Source organism: Suncus etruscus, chromosome 20 (assembly GCF_024139225.1).
Source record: "Suncus etruscus isolate mSunEtr1 chromosome 20, mSunEtr1.pri.cur, whole genome shotgun sequence".
Lineage (NCBI taxonomy): Eukaryota > Metazoa > Chordata > Mammalia > Eulipotyphla > Soricidae > Suncus > Suncus etruscus.
Window position 1 is genome coordinate 38,406,623 of NC_064867.1, and position 18,494 is coordinate 38,425,116.

Here is an 18,494-nt window from a genome sequence, read left to right on the forward strand (position 1 = left end):
CTCATCTGTAGCTGTTCCTCCAATTCTTGTATGCTTTTCCTTAAGGTATCATTTGCCTTTCTTTGCTTTCTGGTTCTTTCTGTGTCTACCATCTGTTTCTCTGAGGATTTTTTTTTTGCCCATTCCCCAATCCCAAAGGGCAGAGGGTCCAGAGAAAAGTGTAGAGTCAGAGCTGCAGTTCTCTGTTGTGGAACAGTGCTGCTTCCGGAATAATGAAACAAGAATGAGTGGCCTGGCTCAGTCTACTGGAGATTTCTTACTCATCAATAGAGCTTTGCGTGTGCATCAACTGGAAAAAAGATGAGCTATTTTGAGAATAAAAGTAGACAAACAAGCTTAATTAATTTCTCCACTGCAGCTTTTGGGGGGAGCCAAAAGATCCATCCAGACTTTTTCTTGAATCTATTCTACTGAGAGCCTGGATATGGCTGGGAGTTAGTTACACAACAAGGAAATTGATGTCAAAACAAAACCTGGAAATTAATTCAAAATGACAAGGTGATAGGACTAGCATCCAACAATAAGCTCCTAGCACCTAACAGAGAAGGTGTTGCCTCTGTCATTTGGTTAACAATGTCATGATATTGTCCTCAGAACTATGGGCTGATAACCTCCATGAAGACAGAGCTAGCTCCATCTATGATGATCTATTCCTAGAAGAAATCCCATTTTAGTTTCTTGCTTGCTTTTTTTCAATAATCATCATAAACTTGTAACTGTTCTGGCTTCCTGTTGGCATGCCAACCTGAAGCAGAAAATTTTCCTGCAGTTTTTTGTGACTGAAGTCATAGATGAGAAATAGTGCCCAGTTCATTGCTGGGACTAGAATATTTGTTTCATTGCAATTCCATTTTTGAGGGACTCTAAGAATGCATCACAGTTGCATTTTGTTCTGTTGTAAGGGGATGATCCATGCAGTATCCATGTCACCAAATGATGATGACTTCAATCCAGTAGAGTCCACATCCAAAAGTCTATTTCCCATTGCAATACTATCTAAGAGAAAGGGTCACAAAGACAAAAACTAGAAAGAAGTCAGGGCCGGTATTTTGAGCCCTGGAGAGTCTTGTTTATGTTTGTTTATTTATCCCAAAGCCCAAAGGTAACACTATCCTTGCCCCAAACATAGAATGGTGTAAGATATTAGACTCCTTCCATTGTCATTTTCTACCTGGGGAAAAGAGGAGTTGAAAACTCATGTGGTTCTTAGTGAGGGAAAGGAGTTCAGCATTGGCATTTCAGCTTCTGAAGTCTTAAATTCCCTCAGTTATCCACCAGTGATGCTTTGAATCAGTGGGATACTGAGGTTTTAAAGAACAGAGACAGACTCAAGCTTTCTGTGCTCAGGAAGAGAAAATGGCACATGCTGTTTCAGGAAGAGATGCCATGAAGTCTGCCTTAAACTGTAGGAAGGTAAGCAGTGGTACTGCTGGAAGTCACTCTCAAAAGTTGGATGTGGTTTTTATCTATGGGAATATTTATGTTGCATGCAGTCCTTAGAAAAATTAATATGGTGTTGCACACACAGAAAAAATATAATATTCAGCTTTTTTATTTCACTTTAGAAGTAGGAAAAGAGAAGAAAAAGGCAACACAAAGGAGGTTGGAAAGATAGTAGAGTGGGTGGTGCTTTGCCTTCATGCGACCAACCCAGGTTTTATTTGCAACATTCCACATTTTTCCTCTGGCACTGCCAGCAGTGATTTCTAAGTACAGAGCCAAGAATTACCTCTGAACACCACCAGCTTTGTCCCCAACCAAAAAAACTAAACTAAACTAAACAAGAGCACAACTACCCTGTATTACCTGGGTAAGCTTCCTAAAGAGAGTCACTCTCCATTCTCACTTGCTTGATCAGACTTGATAACTTATTCAACACCCACGGATAGGCCTCTAAGTATCCACTTAATAACATATGTATTTCTTATAAGAGGCACTTTGTTTACAAAGACTAAGGCTGAGAAGGCGCACATGCATTCATTCCACTCATTCTGGATTCCTTCTCATTAACTGCCGAGTCTGACAGATTTTCCGGAAATGAAGAGGCCATAACTCCCACTTTAAGCCATTGCCTGTTGGACTTAATGAACATAGAATAACGCATGACTCAAATCATGGTGACTCCGAGGTTTTAGGAAGCAGCTCTGCCTGGATACCTGCATTTACTCTGGGCTTTCCTTTTCTTGACTTGATTCTGTACAGAGTTCCACAGAATTCCTTGGGGAAGGCCCTGTAAGCTTTCTTGCAAGAGGAGTTTGAGAGAACATATGTTAAAGTATGGAGTGATATGGAGCTGAAAGTATAGAGCTGAAAGTTTTCTTTATATTTTATAGGGTGGCAGAAGGAAGTGTACGTTTATTTCAGGGACCACCGACAAGCATATATATGTCCATCTGAAACTTTATAGATACCATAGGCATCTATAAAGAAGTTCAATAATATCTGCACTAGTCACTGAGCCCCTGAGGCCTCACTGGCCATCTCTAATGAATCCACCTTATGCCCAAATATATCAATATTTTCTTTTATAGAATGGCAGGCTATATTAATGGTAACTACCTTTCACATTTTAGGGGTGTGTATAGATTTGGATGTGTATTTATTGATTGAGAAACAGATTTGTGACGCCATCCCTCTGCATTTAGGCTGGCAAGTTCTGATTCATGGCTGCTACAGGGACAGTTTTGAAAACACATGTAGGATCACAGCAAAATAAATAAATAAATAAATAAATAAACTAAGAGCTTTAAAATCTACATTCCTGAGCCAGTGCGAGACTTAGAGCATCCAAGGCCAGGTACTGTGGGGTTCAAGGACATACATAGCTTGTACCATACACAAGAGGAAGAAGGTGAAACCAAGTTCTCTGTTCTGTTGGAAGGGATCCATTCCTAACAGGTACAGAGGAGCACTTGAGGAAAGCAGGAAGTCAGAAAGATTGAACTGTGTACTGTTCAGGGCCTTAGGCTTGATAACTTTCACATGGAGTTAGAGTCAGGAAATCCCTGGGCTTTCATAGAAGAGTGATACCAAATATTCTCAGTCAGACAAGCCTATGTGACCTGCAGGCGTGGCTCCTGACAGGAAGAAGGAAGGGGAAGATGTCCCAGTTACAGAGAAGAGGTATCCAGTCTGCAAAGTACTAGTGTGGCTGAGTCCCTTGCATCTACCAGGCAAGTGAGGGGCTCCCAGGAGACCAGATAGGTCCTTGCACAACATCAGAGAAGCCAAGTAAAGAGAAAAAACACAATTCAAATATTTTTTAGTAGCCACAGAAAAGACTCCATCAATTATTAGCTCCAGCAATGACTTGGTGGTGTCTTTTGCTTATTATTCTCAGTTGACTCAATTGAATATCAGATGTCAGTGTCAGTAGATAAATTGCCCACAGGAGAAAGGGGCCCTTCTGTGTTTTTTTTTTTAATAAATCTTTATTTAAGCATCATGATTACAAGCATGTTTGTAGTTGGGCTTCAGTCATAAACAGAATACCCCCTTCACCAGTGCAACATTCCCACAACCATTTTTTAAGGTATTTACATGGTAGGCATTTATTCCTTATATGTGTTACTATACGTTTTCTAATATAAATTACTTTATTTAAAGACCATGTATCACATAATTGACATAAATGATCATAATACATTTATTTACATGGAATGGGACCCAAATTATTATAATTTTTCTTTATTTAAACATCTTAATTTCAAATATGATTGTGATTAGGTTTCAGTCATGTAAAGAACACCCCCTTCACCAGTGCAACATTCCCACCACCAATGCCCCAAATATCCCTCCATCCCACCCCACCCACACCTGTACTCCAGACAGGCTTTCCAGTTCCCTCATTCATTCACATGATTGTGGTAGTTCTCTGTGTAGTTATTTCTCTAACTGCACTCACCACTCTTTGTGGTGAGCTTCATGAAGTGAGCTGGAAGTTCCAGCCCTCCTCTCATTGTCTCTGAGGATTGTTGCAAAAATGACTTTTATTTTTCTTAAAACCCATAGATGAGTGAGACTATTCTGTGTCTCTCTCTCCCTCTGACTTATTTCACTCAGCATGATAGACTCCATGTACATCCATGTATAGGAAAATTTCATGACTTCATCTCTCCTAATGGCTGCATAATATTCCATTGTGTATATGTACCACAGTTTCTTTAGCCATTCATCTGTTGAGGGCATCTTGGTTGTTTCCAGAGCCTGACTACTGTGAATAGTGCTGCAATAAATATAGGTGTGAGGAAGGGGTTTTTGTATTGTATTCTTGTGTTTCTAGGGTATATCCCTAGGAGTGGAATAGCTGAGTCAATCGAGCTTTCTGTTCTGAATGTCTTTTACAAGGGGAATTTTTATTTTTATTTTTTATTTTTTAATTTTTTTTGGTTTTTGGGCCACACCCAGCGGTGCTCAGGGGTTACTCCTGGCTGTCTGCTCAGAAATAGCTCCTGGCAGGCACGGGGGAACCATATGGGACACCAGGATTTGAACCAACCACCTTTGGTCCTGGATCGGCTGCTTGCAAGGCAAACGCCGCTGTGCTATCTCTCCGGGCCCACAAGGGGAATTTTTAAATCAATTTTAAAATATAGGAACATAAACTTTCCTATTTATATCTATTGAAATCAAAGCCACAAAATTCACATATAGTTAATATAGTTATGGTACAAATATGATAGTTTGGATATTATTCCATATGGAAACCCAAAATCTATTGAGCTAATATATGCCATGGAAGGAAGTTTTGAATTCATATTCTTTCTCTTAAAAATAATTCATACAGGTTTTTTAAAATACAATAAAGACTCCAGAAGTGACATTAAGACCATTTTTATTTGGCAACATCTACATCATGCACAGATGTAGAAATTTTGTAGCTGAATTTTATTGGTAAACCCAACCATTACTATAAAATACATTAAATAGTCATATGCAGTAGTCTTTCTGCAAGGAGTATGAAATACTTGCTACTTTAAGCATTCCTTTTAAGAAGCATATAAATAAAACTGCATGCATATATAAATAAGTATTTTAGGAGGATGTGGGTAATAATTCGAGGCTGGTGATATCAACCAGAGAAATGTCAACCAAGATGTTGATATTTGGAGATGAGAGAATCAAAAAATGTAACACATCTCCTATTAGTACATAATGGGTGTCCCATATACCTTACATATAATTAATCTGTATCCACTCTTTAATAAAAACAATAGTAAAAAATGGCCTTTTTACACTAATTCCCACCAAAATGACTTCAGCAAGGCCTAGACCTGCAAAGGGTTAGTCTTTATTTGTTACATTTTGATGTGGGCTCCTCTCCCATGCTGAATAAATTGGGTTCCACCATATAACATATATATAATAATTAAAGGTCAATTCAGAATTGAACAATAAAAAGAAAGGAAACTCATTATCATGGTCATAAATTCTGAAAGCACATAGATTCGCAAAGTACTTTGCTGGCTGAATTCTAATTCCTTTGCCTTGAGAATCCTGTTAATCCTCTGATAGGCCTGGGTCCCAGGTGAGAATAAAATGGCTTGAAAAATAGAAAATCTACTCACTAATACCATTTCTTATCAGAAATGGCTTTTTTGGGGGTTGCACCAAGAAAGATTCGTACTTAACTATTAGCTTTGAGTAGTGAAGTGTGAAAGGAAAGTACAGCTTAAGGAATTTGACCTTCTAGGCAGTAGACTTCTCCTGAGAGTTGCTCTTTAGCTTCTGGTATCTTTCCAGAGTAAACAGAAGCTGATTAGAAACTCAAATCCAAATGGAATTTGCTTACTGCACCATTGGAAAGTATTTGCAACAGAACTTAGTGGTTTGGTAATCCTAAAATGTCACCAATTTGTTCATTCTCTGTCATGTCAAAGGAAACAAGGTCTCTGGAAACCAAATCATCCCTTTGTGCCACTATGGATTTGCAAATATCATGTTCTTTCTTTTTGGTAAGTAAACAAAGCCAATGAATCAAGAGCTACCGGGTGACATTTAGCAGAGCAGAAATGTTAGATAAATGCTCCATATAAGCTGTTAGGTGTGACAGAATATCATGTTTTTTGATTGCCCAAGGCCAAAGTTTCAGATTTTGGGAAACTCCTGAGTTTTGCAGATGGGTTTGGTAGCAAAGAACTGGAGGAGTTAGTCATCTCAGCAGCACCAAGTTCCTCTTGGAAAAAGTGACAGAATTTGAGTTGGGTTGAATTGATTGGGATGCTCTGTAGCCTAGTATTGGGAGTTCTTTATGTATGATACATACTGCTTCTCCACAGACCTTTAGATAAATCAGTATATCAACTTGTGGTGTTTACTTCAGATCAAAACACTTCACCCTATATTATGATAAGTATTGAAATATTTGGTTTTATTTTCCTGCTCAGAGATGATAAATAGGGGTTGAGGAAATAGCTCATATGACAGAACTCATGTCTAGCATGGGGCAAGTTTTCAGTTTGAGTCCTGATACTGCATGAATCCCTTAGCACTCATAGAGTTATTCCTGGTAGCCCTGGGCACTGAACCAAGAGTCCCAAACTGCCAACCCAAGTATCCTTACAGAGTGTGACCTCTGCCCCCAATCTAACTAGAACACCACCATGGTATGACCTTCATAAGAATTCATTCTAAATTTTCTTTTGACTGACTTAAAACAATGGGATCTTTGTAAAACCTGGACTCATTCAGTTAGAATGGCAATGATCAAAACCATTACTGAGTTATTAGTTCTATTTAATGGGATCAAGTTATCATCACATTATTGAATGCTAACAACATGAGAAAAGATGTAAGTTTTAACATTCATGATTTATAGGTAAGGAAAAGCCTTAGGAGATTAAACCATGTTTAAGTCTCCAAGGGGTATTCAGGGATTTCCCCTGGACACAAATTGCGCCTCTTTCAATATAATATAAAAATCATCACCTTTGATCTCTTAGCCCACAAATGGCAAACAGTCTGCAGTGAGCTGTCCAGTGGGTCATCCTATATTTTTTGTCACCAATATTATCTCCAAGAGAAAACACTTCTCCTAGGAAGGAGTATAAATCACATCAACACTTGCCCAAATAGCCTGTGTTTGCCATGAAAGCATAAAACACTCAAAGAAATATTCTTAGCAGAGCTCTTGATGAAAGACAGAGGAGGGTCTATAGGATTGGGACGAGTCCCACTAATGGTTAGCTGTCAGCAAAAAGAGTCAGACTGCCAACTGAGGCAGAAGAAGGTTGGTAGATGTTAAAACAAAGGACCCATGTAATTTGGAATGTTTTTAAATTCTAAAATACATGATAGTTTTCCTTGTTAGGAGACATTGAGTGCATAAGAGAAAGGATAATATTTCTGTTCAGGTGTCTATGAGAATCTAAGTGTACTTAGCCGTAAGTAATTATATATTTAAAATTTACTTTATTTCAAGTTAATATTTCTTCCCCCAATCAATATTCTTTCTTCTATCACCCCTGATGATCTTGTGATTTAAAAGTCTCTGCTATTTCCTGATCCCCTCCACCTGTTATCTACATGTAATCAGAGTTCCTTGTCTCATCCTCCAATCTTATTTGGCTAGACAACTGCTTCATGAATAGCCTAGTTGGAGCAAATATATAATGAATCTCTGATTATTACCACAGGCACTACACAGCCTGGGCAAGATGGCACTTTAACATATGCCTGATCCTTGACATAAGTGTTTAATACAGCATATTCATTAGCAAAAATTAGTCATGGAGCCAAGTTGAAGTGGGGGATGGCCTGCTGTTTCCTAGAGCTCTAGGGTACCTCTGAATCTTTCCCCTTTACACCACCAAACCCGCAGCCTGTAGTGGTAAAACTGGGGAACCTTCAAGCCAGCTTCCCTTCTATCATGCATAACTTTTCCTCATGATTGTGTAGTTTTTCTGCTATTTTTCAGTGTTTCACAAATACAAAGTAATCACTAACTTTTGCCTTCATGCCTCCTTTCTCTCTACTAGATCAGATCTCACAGGCTCAGTTTTCTCATTTGTTCATTTCCAAGTTGGACACATAAATCTCCAGAATTTCACTAGAATGCCCAGAGGAATATTTTCAAAGCCAAGTACAAATTTACCTGTATCTGGAAGAAGAGAATTCAGGAGAGGAAAATATTTTTTTCTAGGCATGCAGCTTCCATTCTGTGACAAGACAGGACTCCCCCATAGCTACTGCATTTTCCTATAATTGTATGGCAAAGAAGGAATGGATAGGAGCAAATATATAACTAAAGTGGGGCCACAGGTAATTTAGCATTTGCCATTAAAGACATTCACGGGTTATTAAAAGAAACCTTTTCTTAAAAAATTGAAATAAATAGAAGAAACTGAGGAACTCGAGAAACTTTTCTTGCATGCTGCCAACCTTCGCTTGATCTCTGGCATTGCATTGATCCCCAGAGCAGTCCTGAACTCTACTCAACTGTGGTTCAGAAACAAAAAATATAAAAGGGAGGGAAAAATAAAAAAAAAAAATCTTTCTGGGGCCGGAGAGATAGCATGGAGGTAAGGCGTTTGCCTTGCAAGCATAAGATCTGTGGTTCGAATCCCGGCATCCCACATGGTCCCTGAACCTGCCAGGAGCGATTTCAGAGCATATAGTTAGGAGTAACCCCTGAGCACTGCCGGGTGTGACCCAGAAAACAACAACAAAAGTCTTTCTAATTACTGTTATTTAGAGTTACAGCTAATATAAATGTACCAAATTGAGCACTGCAGAGTTTTCACGGGTCCAAACTTTAGCCAATTTTTGTTTATATTGATCTTTGAGTTGAGTTGTTTCTATTTTTGTTTCTTTGCCACAATCAGTTGTAATGGCTGAATTAAAATATAATGAAGCCTGACCTCTATTTCTGGAAGATGTTGGTTTGTGTAATAAGTAGACTTGTTTTGGTAAGTCTATATACTACTGAAATGTGACAGAGGTAAAATAGCCTGTATTGGAGTATATAAGAGTCCAGGGTCTTACTTGACATGGAACAATCTTAATAACCATGAAATTCTCTATTCAACTCTTCAGTTAGTCTATTGAATGCCATGTGTCAGAAAGAATCCAAGCAATGTCATCAATCATATAGATTCTTCTAGTACATTTGAATGTCCCTTGTCACAAAGACAAATTATCCAGATGTCAAACTAATTTTTTCAGTTTCCACCTGAAAGCTTTCTGTCATTGAGGTTCAGTCAACATTGAACTATTTTCTTTTCCTAAATAATATTCTTGGGACACATCTAAAAAAATTGCTGCTATGCTTCATATCTTAGAGAAAGTGGTTAATTGGTCATCATAGTTAGCTTAGCTGCACTTCCACTTATAGCATCACTTGCTTTTTGTTTATGATTCTATATAAATACCTATGTATATCCTCCCATTCATATATCATGTCATTTATTTTCACAAAAATAACTTCTTGATAAATTGAAATGAAAACATGCTTCCACCTGACATGATCTTAAAGGCATTTTCTTGCAATGAATTAGAATTTGTCAAATAGGTGTCTAACCTGTAATAGTCAAAGGACATTGTTGCAAGTAAAAAGTTAGATGCAATGCATAACTTTTGTTTATCACTTCAAGAAAGTTTTGGGGACTGTCAAGGTCCTCTTTGAAAATGTTGTAGCTGCTGACATATAGACTCAAGGAACTCTGATTATGAAACTTTGGGGAGTGAGAAAATAGAGCCTATTTTGTATAATCTTTTCCATATTTCTGGTATTTAGGATAGAGACTGTGTTAATATCTAGCCCAACCAAGGCTTAATGTGCCTCGCAACATCACTCATTCATCCACTTTAACCTCTAGTTCTTTCACACTCCTCACAGCCTCAGAGATCTCATACTGCCTGTTGTTATAAACAATTATGTTAAATTCTCCAATCCATGGCTTCTTACCCCTCATCAGTCAATGGCTACTCATACCTCAAGGAGGAAACATTGATAGAGTTTTGCCTTTGCTATCAGTGAATTTTCTTTGGAATATGCACTAATACTTCTAAAATAGTTTTATTGTGTGTCGTATAAATATGTTGAGAGAAAACATTGAAATAATGTTGATTTCCCCCCAAGTAAGGTAGAAGCAGATGAAAATAGAATTCTACTCATTTGGCTATGATCTCTGGTGCTCATCAAGATACGTTGCGTAGTAAATATCAGTGAATGAACCCATGAAGGGGACCTTTTGTCCTCTTAAGTAATTTTCATATATGCCACAGACACATGCTTTTTCATTTAGAATGCTTCTTCAAGGTTGCACAGGAGGCCTTGTATTTTAATGGCTATCTAGAAAACAAGTGGCCTGGACTTGTGAATGTTATAAAAACCATTCGGAATTCTTATTATTCTAAACTTTAGTAGTCTTTTTCTATCTACAAAGCATACTCTCAAAGAAACAGTAAAATTCAGTGCTGAGCGTGGGCCTGTTAAAGATTTCTACCTGTGTGAAAATGACTTCAAAATCTTGGCTGTAACGTAAACTAATATTTATCAGCTAGTGATTCAAAGTGGCACGACTTCTTCTAAATTCAGAGAATCAATGTGAATGTCAGCTAGAAGGACGGTCAGCCAAGAGTATGTTCTAGTCTGTGCTTCTCTTGTCCTGTAAAACATTCTCTGCCTGTTCTATTTTCTGAACAATCTAGTAAAATTCAATTTACTTTTTCAATTTGTCTCCAGCCAAGATTCCTTCTGTCAGCGAGGCTGAAGTTTCAATGCTGATCATGGAGAGTCACAGGAGAAGGGCAAGGAGAACACAATTACCTGTACATTTGCGATCTGTGTCTTCTTTCTTTGACCCACTAATTGTCAGCTTGCAGTTGAAGTTTTCCTCCCAGTATTCGGCAAACCAGACGTTTCTTCGGTTGTTCTCAAGGGTTCGAGATGTAAAGTAGGCGTCAAACCCTAAACAAAGTTAAAGGTAAAGGTCACTATTCACGGTTCCCTGCCAGGAAATAAAACATCCAGTGAGAGGATTGTCTGGACTCTACCAGATGTTTTGTGCCGATCAAAAAATGAACCAAGAGAAATAGACAAAGGCAACTTCTGACTAAATTCCCCACTCAGTCTGCCAAGCAGATGTGTCATTTGCTGACAATTGACATCATCTCCATGAACTCTTCAGTAGCTACTAGAAGACACTGTGTCTCCACATATCATGCGTCACTACATTCTCATCATTAAGATGGTAACCGAGGACTCAGGGTCTGTTCCAGCTCAGAATCTGAGCTTCACACAGATGTATATATATACAATATATATATTGGTTTTTAGGCCACAACCGGCGATGCTCAGGGGTTACTCCTGGCTGTCTGCTCAGAAATAGCTCCTGGCAGGCACGGGTGACCATATGGGACACCGGGATTTGAACCAACCACCTTTGGTCCTGGATCGGCTGCTTGCAAGGCAAACACCGCCATGCTATCTCTCCAGGCCCGAGAAAGGAGTTTTAGAAGAAAGAAATTGAACAGTACAGCTCTGAACAATCTATGCGCTATTCATTTTTTCCATTCAAGCTCAGTTTAGCATGCAACTATGTGGTTAAAGCAAAGTACATTTTAGCATGTACAACTCAGAGGTAAACAGTTTTATGTGAATGGACACTCAAGGCAATCCCTGAGAAATATAAGGTGGACATTGTTGTGAGGGGCTAGTGTGCAGAACACAGAGGCTACCCCTTTGGGCTATCTCTAGATTGACCTGAAGCCCTGGGACCATAGAAAGGGTGGTATTCCAGACCATGAGCGTGTTTAAACACAGCCCTTCTTAACTCAGTAACACATAAACAAAAGCAAGTTAACACATAACATTCAGTCATTTCCTATATGTATGAGGCAGGTATCTGCATTTCTTACTTCTCTCTGTCCCCAGTCTGGAGCATTGAGAAATCGTCAGAGTTTAATATAAGAAATTATTTAAATGCACTCAAAATTTTTCTTCTTCCAGGCTGGAATGATAGTACAGTGAAGATGGAATGTGCCTTCTGCATTACTGACTGGATCTAATTTCCAGTACCCTAGAAGCTCCCCCAGAACCCCACCATCATGATCTCTAAGCACAGAACAAGAAGTAACCTCTGACTACCACTGAGTGAGGACTCTAAACTATTATTTAGTTCATTGGTATTAATTATCAAATAATTAATAGTAATTTTTCTTCATTTATTTCAATTTCAGGGCCATACCCACAATTACTTAGGACTTACTTCTGGCTCTCTATAGAAGGATCATTTCTAGTGGGGTTCAGGGGACCCTATGGGGTGCCAGGAATAGAACCTAGATTGCTGCTATGCAAAGAAAGCTCCTTACACTATCGCTCCAGCCCAGTATTCAAAAATATTCTCTACTTACTCTATAAAATAATTGATATGGTCCTTAGAAACTGAGGAGGGGAGAATATGTTCCCTCCTCACTCTCAGCACCACACCCTCATGTAAACACATAACAAACTTGTAGGTACATAAGACAGAAGAAAATCTGGCCAGTTATACTGCTGGAATTTTAGGGACACATACTAAAGACATTCTACCATTCAGAGCAATTTCCCATGGGGGGTCAAGATGGGAGTCTTTACTCAGAAGTCAGCCTTGCCCCAACAGCCTCTATCTTCAATGACTCAGAGACCATCTTATCTCCCTACACTTTGAATACAGCCAGAGTGAGGTTGGCCATGAACCCTCTTCTCCAATCACCTACTGAAGTTCTAATAGTTTCTCAAGCTCCTCCTTTGTGAAGGGTAAGCCATGGGGGAGAAGAATGTGTCTTTTTGCACAGCCATTGGCACAACAGCAGGCTGGGCACATACATAACCCTGTATTCCACTGGAGATGAGGCACTTTTCTCACAATCTTTGTCTCATTCCAAACATATAAAGTGACCGAGATATTGGAACAGGTGGGAGCTGTTGTGGGGCCAAAACTGGCCATCTGAGTTTCCTTGTTCTTCTTCTCTAGTTTGTGTCCTTTCCTGGCTTTGGGGGGGTGAAGCTATGTACTCAGTTAGAAAGGGGTCCTCTTGCACTCTGAGAGAAGATGCCAAGTGCTGTCTCTTAGTAAAGCATGCGTGGCAATTCAGGGGAGATTTAACTCTTAACCATAACCAGCCCTAGTGTAAGATTCAGAGAGGTAGGTTGTAGGATTCAGTGGTGTGGCCTCCAGCTGCAAAAATATTCCAGAACTCTGTGCTCCCCATGTCCACCCCAAGTGTCTAATATATCCGGGTTCTTTCAGAGGAAACAAAGGAGACCAAGAAACAAATCATTCCCTATAATTCTTAGGGCTGAACTTCAACTCGACTTAGAGAATGAGTAGGTGCTTATTGAGTTGCAGATTAGGAGCTGAGACTTAAAAGGAAGGCAGGGACTCCAGGAAGCTCCATCTTTGGGGCCGGAGAAGCAATAAGATACAGAGGGAAAGGGGATGCTCTGTTTGGGGAGGCAGGCTAGGAGAAGAGATCACCCCAGCTAGACACACCCCATTTTGACAGCACTCTCACTTTGCAGCTCTTCTCCAGAAGAAACTCATTCCTTCACCTCTGAGCCAGGAGAGGGTGTTTGGAATCCCACCCCCATGTTCATCGTTCCTGATGAACCCCAGATGGATCCATAATGCACCTTTCATCAAACTCAGGTGGACTTGCAGACACAGGCAGAGTAGAGAAAAAGGCTCCCTACCAGGTTCATGGGGCCCAGGTAAATTTCTAGGGAAGCCAGAATGAATCAGAACTAAGTAGTGGGTGGATAGGTGGGTTAGGCAACTTCAGTCTGAATTCTTGCTTCTCTCTTCTCAGGCTGACTGAGCACAGAGGATTTCTGCTGTGCTGCTGAATTTTTTGCTGTTGCTTTGCATCTCTCCTTTCAAGTGGGTTTTGTGGGGTGTGAGGACGCATTAGGACTCTCCTTCCAAATGACCAGAACCAGAGTTTCAGAGCCACTGCCTAGCCCTAGACTATGGAAATGGGAAGACCTCTCTGAGTGCTTGTGGGGAGGCCTAGAGGTCTTGAGCTCTGCCAAGGGGCATCTACTTCCCCTAAGACCAAGCCATTCACTTTTTCCTTTTGTACCTGGAATGGGCAAATTTTGGTTTGCTGGACCTTCTTTGCACAATGCCACACACACAGGATAAAGTGACTGCTCATAGGTTGCTTCACAATCAAGAGACCATGCCCAAACGATGGTAATGACAGTTGCTGGGGTGTTTTTTACAGCCCTCAGGTGTGTACCATCACTACACTGCGTTGTTTATGGATAGGAGTTCCTGGCATGAGATGAAATAAAGTTGTGATTTTCCTAGGGTTGTGATTACCAGGCCTCTCACCCCAAAATCACGACTGTGATTCCTCTCTGGAGCCTCTGATGATTTCTGTCTTCTTAAGAAAGTATCTATGTCACATGTTCAAATACAATATCCAAGTAGAACAACATCAGGGGCAGAAGCAGATATGAGAATATCTAGGGGCAGAGAGATAGCACAGTGGTAGGGTGGTTGTATTGCCAGCAGCCAACCCAGGATAGATCCTAGTTCAAATCCCAGCATCCCACATGGTCCACCATGCCTGCCTGGAGCAATTTCTGAACACAGAGCCAGGAGTCACCCCTGAGCACTGCTGGATGTGACCCCCAAACCAAAAATAAATACATGAATTTTAAAAAAGTAGAAAAGAAATGAGAAGAAGCCATAATGCAAAATGAGGGGAAAAGTGTGTTTGTATGTGTGTGTGTGTCTTCAGACAAAATCCAGACTTTCTCTGCATTTCTACTAGAGCTCAGAATAAAATCCACCCTGTTAAAGAATAAAGGCAGAGAGCTAAGTCAGTTTATGAATGAAAACAGACATACAAAGACGAGGGTTTGGGATCACATAAAGCAGACTCAGAGCATTTAAGCACTTGGCTTTGATGTGGAGCAGGTGGGATTGTCAGTAGTAGATCATTCCAGTTGTCTGACAGATGCATTTAATTTCAGAAATTACTCTCCACGCCGTCAGAAGCAAATGCTTCCTTGGAGGCAGAGTGAGCAGAAATCTCTGGACAAATTTATCCAGTAACTCAACAAAACAAAACAACAAAAAACAAAAAGCCAGGGCCAGAGAGATAGTCCAGTCAGAGATAGAACAGTTCGAAGGTTTCTTGCCTGGCAAGAGGCTGACATGGGTTCAATCCCAAGTACCCCACATGCTGCCTCGAGTGATTTCTGATAAGTCACAATTTAACCCTGAGCAAATGCCTGGTGTAACTCAACAACTAAAAATAAATAAATAAAACTCAAACAACTCCTATTGATCAGCAGGTTTCAGCGATTGCTTCAAAACTCTTTGTCCCTTTAACTGATAGGCTAACTTCATATTCCTGAAGGTCATTAAGTCACCTTTATATCATTCACAAAGCACTGTGATGGGAAGTGACTTTGGAATGAAGTCAAAAGGTTGTGAATAGGGCTGTGAGTTCAACTGTCTACCAGGCTCAGATGAGTAAAGGAACAGGTTGTTAGGGGGTTTTATTGGTCTCAGAGAACAGCTTACTGTCTTAAGGTCTCTCTCTTTTTCTCTCTCACACACACAACAAGAACAATGAGAGAGCTCTTCACATCATGTGGATGGCACAGGAGAAGGCAGAAATAAAAGCCTCTGAAGGTATTCTGAAATATTTTATTTCATTTAGTACAGCTTTAATCTTGAGAATTTCAGCCTGGCCAACACAACTAGAAACACCTTGGTTTCTTGACAGCTATATTTTGAAATCAGAGATGGTTGCCATTTTTATTTTTTTCCATGACCCATTTAGTTATGTGACTATAGACAGTAAAATAAAAATTGGGTTTGTGGGACATCAAACTGAAGAACTGTGTCACATACCTTCAGAACGGTGGTTAAACTGGGAACTGGTGAGCACAGTTAGAGAAATAACTACACTAACAACTATCAGGACAGTGTTAATGAGTGAAAGAAGTAGAATGCCTGTCTGGAAGACAGCCAAAGGGTGGACAAGGAAGATGGGGGACACTGGTGGTGAGAATGTGATACAGGAATTTCTAATTCAGAGAACCCATTGCTTTTAAAAATGACAGACACCCCCCCCCTTTTAGGGATTGATCTCCGAGATCAATTGTCTTGAAATTAATGGGAAAATTGTATGTAATTTCAGGAAAGAAAAAAATTAGCTGGCTGGAGTGATAACACAGTCAGAGCACATTTGCCTTGCATGCTGCTGACCTGGGACAGACCTGGGTTCAATCCCCGGCATCCCTTATGGTACCTTGAAAATACCAGGAGTGATTTCTGAGCACAGAGCACAGCACCCTGAGTGCTGCTGAGTGTGGCCCAAACACCAAAAAATATATATAGTTTTTTCCCTCTAAAAAGGGATGAAGTGATTTTTAAAGTTTATATCTTTGTATGTATGTTAGCGGGAAGGTAAGAGACAGGGGTAGAATGTGAAACCAGGAGAACTCTGGGAAAATAAAAAAAAGACCAAAGACACATGAGTGTTTCAGAGTGTTGATAAAAAATATGGAGAAGGCAAACTCATTTGAGATATTATTACAAAAGACTTAAAATTGTTTATACCTGGACAAGTTGAATCTCAGACCAAGAAAAAGATCAAAGGCCTGCTAACATAGAAGGTCCAGACTAACATGACTGCACAAGAAATGTCATGTAAGCTGAACACAATACTTTTGACATATACAACTGCTAATGGGATGCTTAGAACATGGTCAAATTGTATCCCAACATTGGCATTCAACATTACATCAGCCCATAAGGAACATGAGAAGCACCACAAGGTTTGAACCATATTAGGATTTGGGATCACAGCATGGGATCTGAGATTGCATGAATTCAACTGGGGACTTCAGTCATTGGCGTGAGGTTCTCTCTAGCTGGATGATCTCCCAGTTCACTGCAGCCACAATGGCCATTGAACTGTTGGGCAGTGCTAGGAGCGGCCAGTTCCCAGTTGGAGCCCTGCTATCACAGAGTTGGGGTTCAGATGCACAGAAAGTGTAAGCCGCATATCCTCTCTTCTTAATTTTTGTGAATCACATATCAGTGAACGCTGAAGTTGGAAGCATGCAAATCAGTTTGGCAAGGAGTCCATGAATGATCTAGTGGGACAAATCTGGGCTCTCACTTAGAGCATTCCCAGGTTTTCTGGCGTTGTCTGCTGAGAAGAATGGTGGAAACCAGTCATTACTTTTGAGGAAACAAATAAGAATTATTGCAATGAAAATTATCCCACAAAGAACAGAAGCCTCATGGGGGAGAGTTTATGGATGAGAGAGGGGAAATAATGTTTGCAATATTATTCCACAAAAATGTCTCCAAAGGGCCATAACATGTTATATAATGCTGGACTGCTTGGCATTTTTCACTCTTTTAAACTGCCTGGGAAATAGAAAGACATTTTTATGTAATCAGAATGCACTTATATGGGAATGCATGTTGGTATACAAAGCACATATTAAGCTGAGAGTTTAAATGTTTGTAAGTAAAAGGGTTGGTTCCTAGCTCTGTCACTCAAGAGAACAATGCCTAGATCAAATGTCCCTCATGTCCGAGCCTCTTCCTCTATGAGGATGACAAATGTTCCTTCACCTATTTTCATGAGTATGAAATTCTGGGAATGGTGCAGAGTATGAAGCTAGTTCTAGCCAAAGAAAAGGCACACCAGCAAACACCAGGGGACAAGGACATGTAGGGAAGTTTGGATTTAATAAGTAAAAATTTACTGCATGCTAAGAGTACCACTCGAATTCTTAATTTTCACACTTTGTTCTTGTACTGTACTTTAGTTTGCTTTTTCATTTTATTCTCTTCTCCCTTTTTCTTTTTCTTTACCCATTCTAAATGAGTTAAAGGCACATTCATTTTCTAATCTATAAAATGAGGCTAGTTACATCTATATTTACAAATGGAGATACACAGATTGTGTGTTTATTTGTTTGGTTGGGGACTAAACTGTGCGCAAGGGTCACTCCTGGCTCTGAGCTCAGAAATCACTCCCGTCCGGCTTGGGAGATCATATGGGGTGCTGGGAATTGAACTTGAATCTGTCTCAGATTGTCTGCGTGCAAGGCATTGTGCTATCTCATTTATTTTTTAAGTTATGTCTATTAATGTCTTAACTTTACTGCTTAAATGTAGGTTCCTTTCCTCTAGGAAGTGTAAACAGTTCTAGGAGCCATTTCAGCAGTCATGTATCCACTGTTACCCTATGTCTCTGAAGCCATCTGAGCTAAGTGCCTGACCAGATGATATTTGGGGGCAGCTGAGAAAAGTAGGTGGGCTGGAGAGATGACAAAGATACCAGGCCTCTAGTGAACATATTGGGGAAATCTGACTGAAGGAGCAAGCAATGGAGGCCTGGGTGATTTCTAAGACTTGTACGACAGGATGTACTTTGGTGCAATTAAGTTGGAAGACTTTTGTTCTTCTACTTATATAACCCTCCCTCTTAGCTCAAACCCCTACCTTCGCCCAATTTGTGTTTTGTAC

The 18,494-nt window shown here is 39.9% G+C and overlaps 1 protein-coding gene across 3 annotated transcripts in view; it reads right to left on the bottom strand.

The window, feature by feature from the left end:
* The window catches only part of GRM7 (glutamate metabotropic receptor 7), an 884,078-nt gene that overhangs the window by 283,912 nt on the left and 581,672 nt on the right, over positions 1 to 18,494 (bottom strand). For all 3 annotated transcript variants that reach the window (XM_049766263.1, XM_049766266.1, XM_049766264.1), the window contains exon 5: positions 10,769 to 10,909. In XM_049766263.1, coding sequence (XP_049622220.1) covers positions 10,769 to 10,909 — 141 coding nt within the window. The remainder of the gene's footprint in view (positions 1 to 10,768; positions 10,910 to 18,494) is intronic.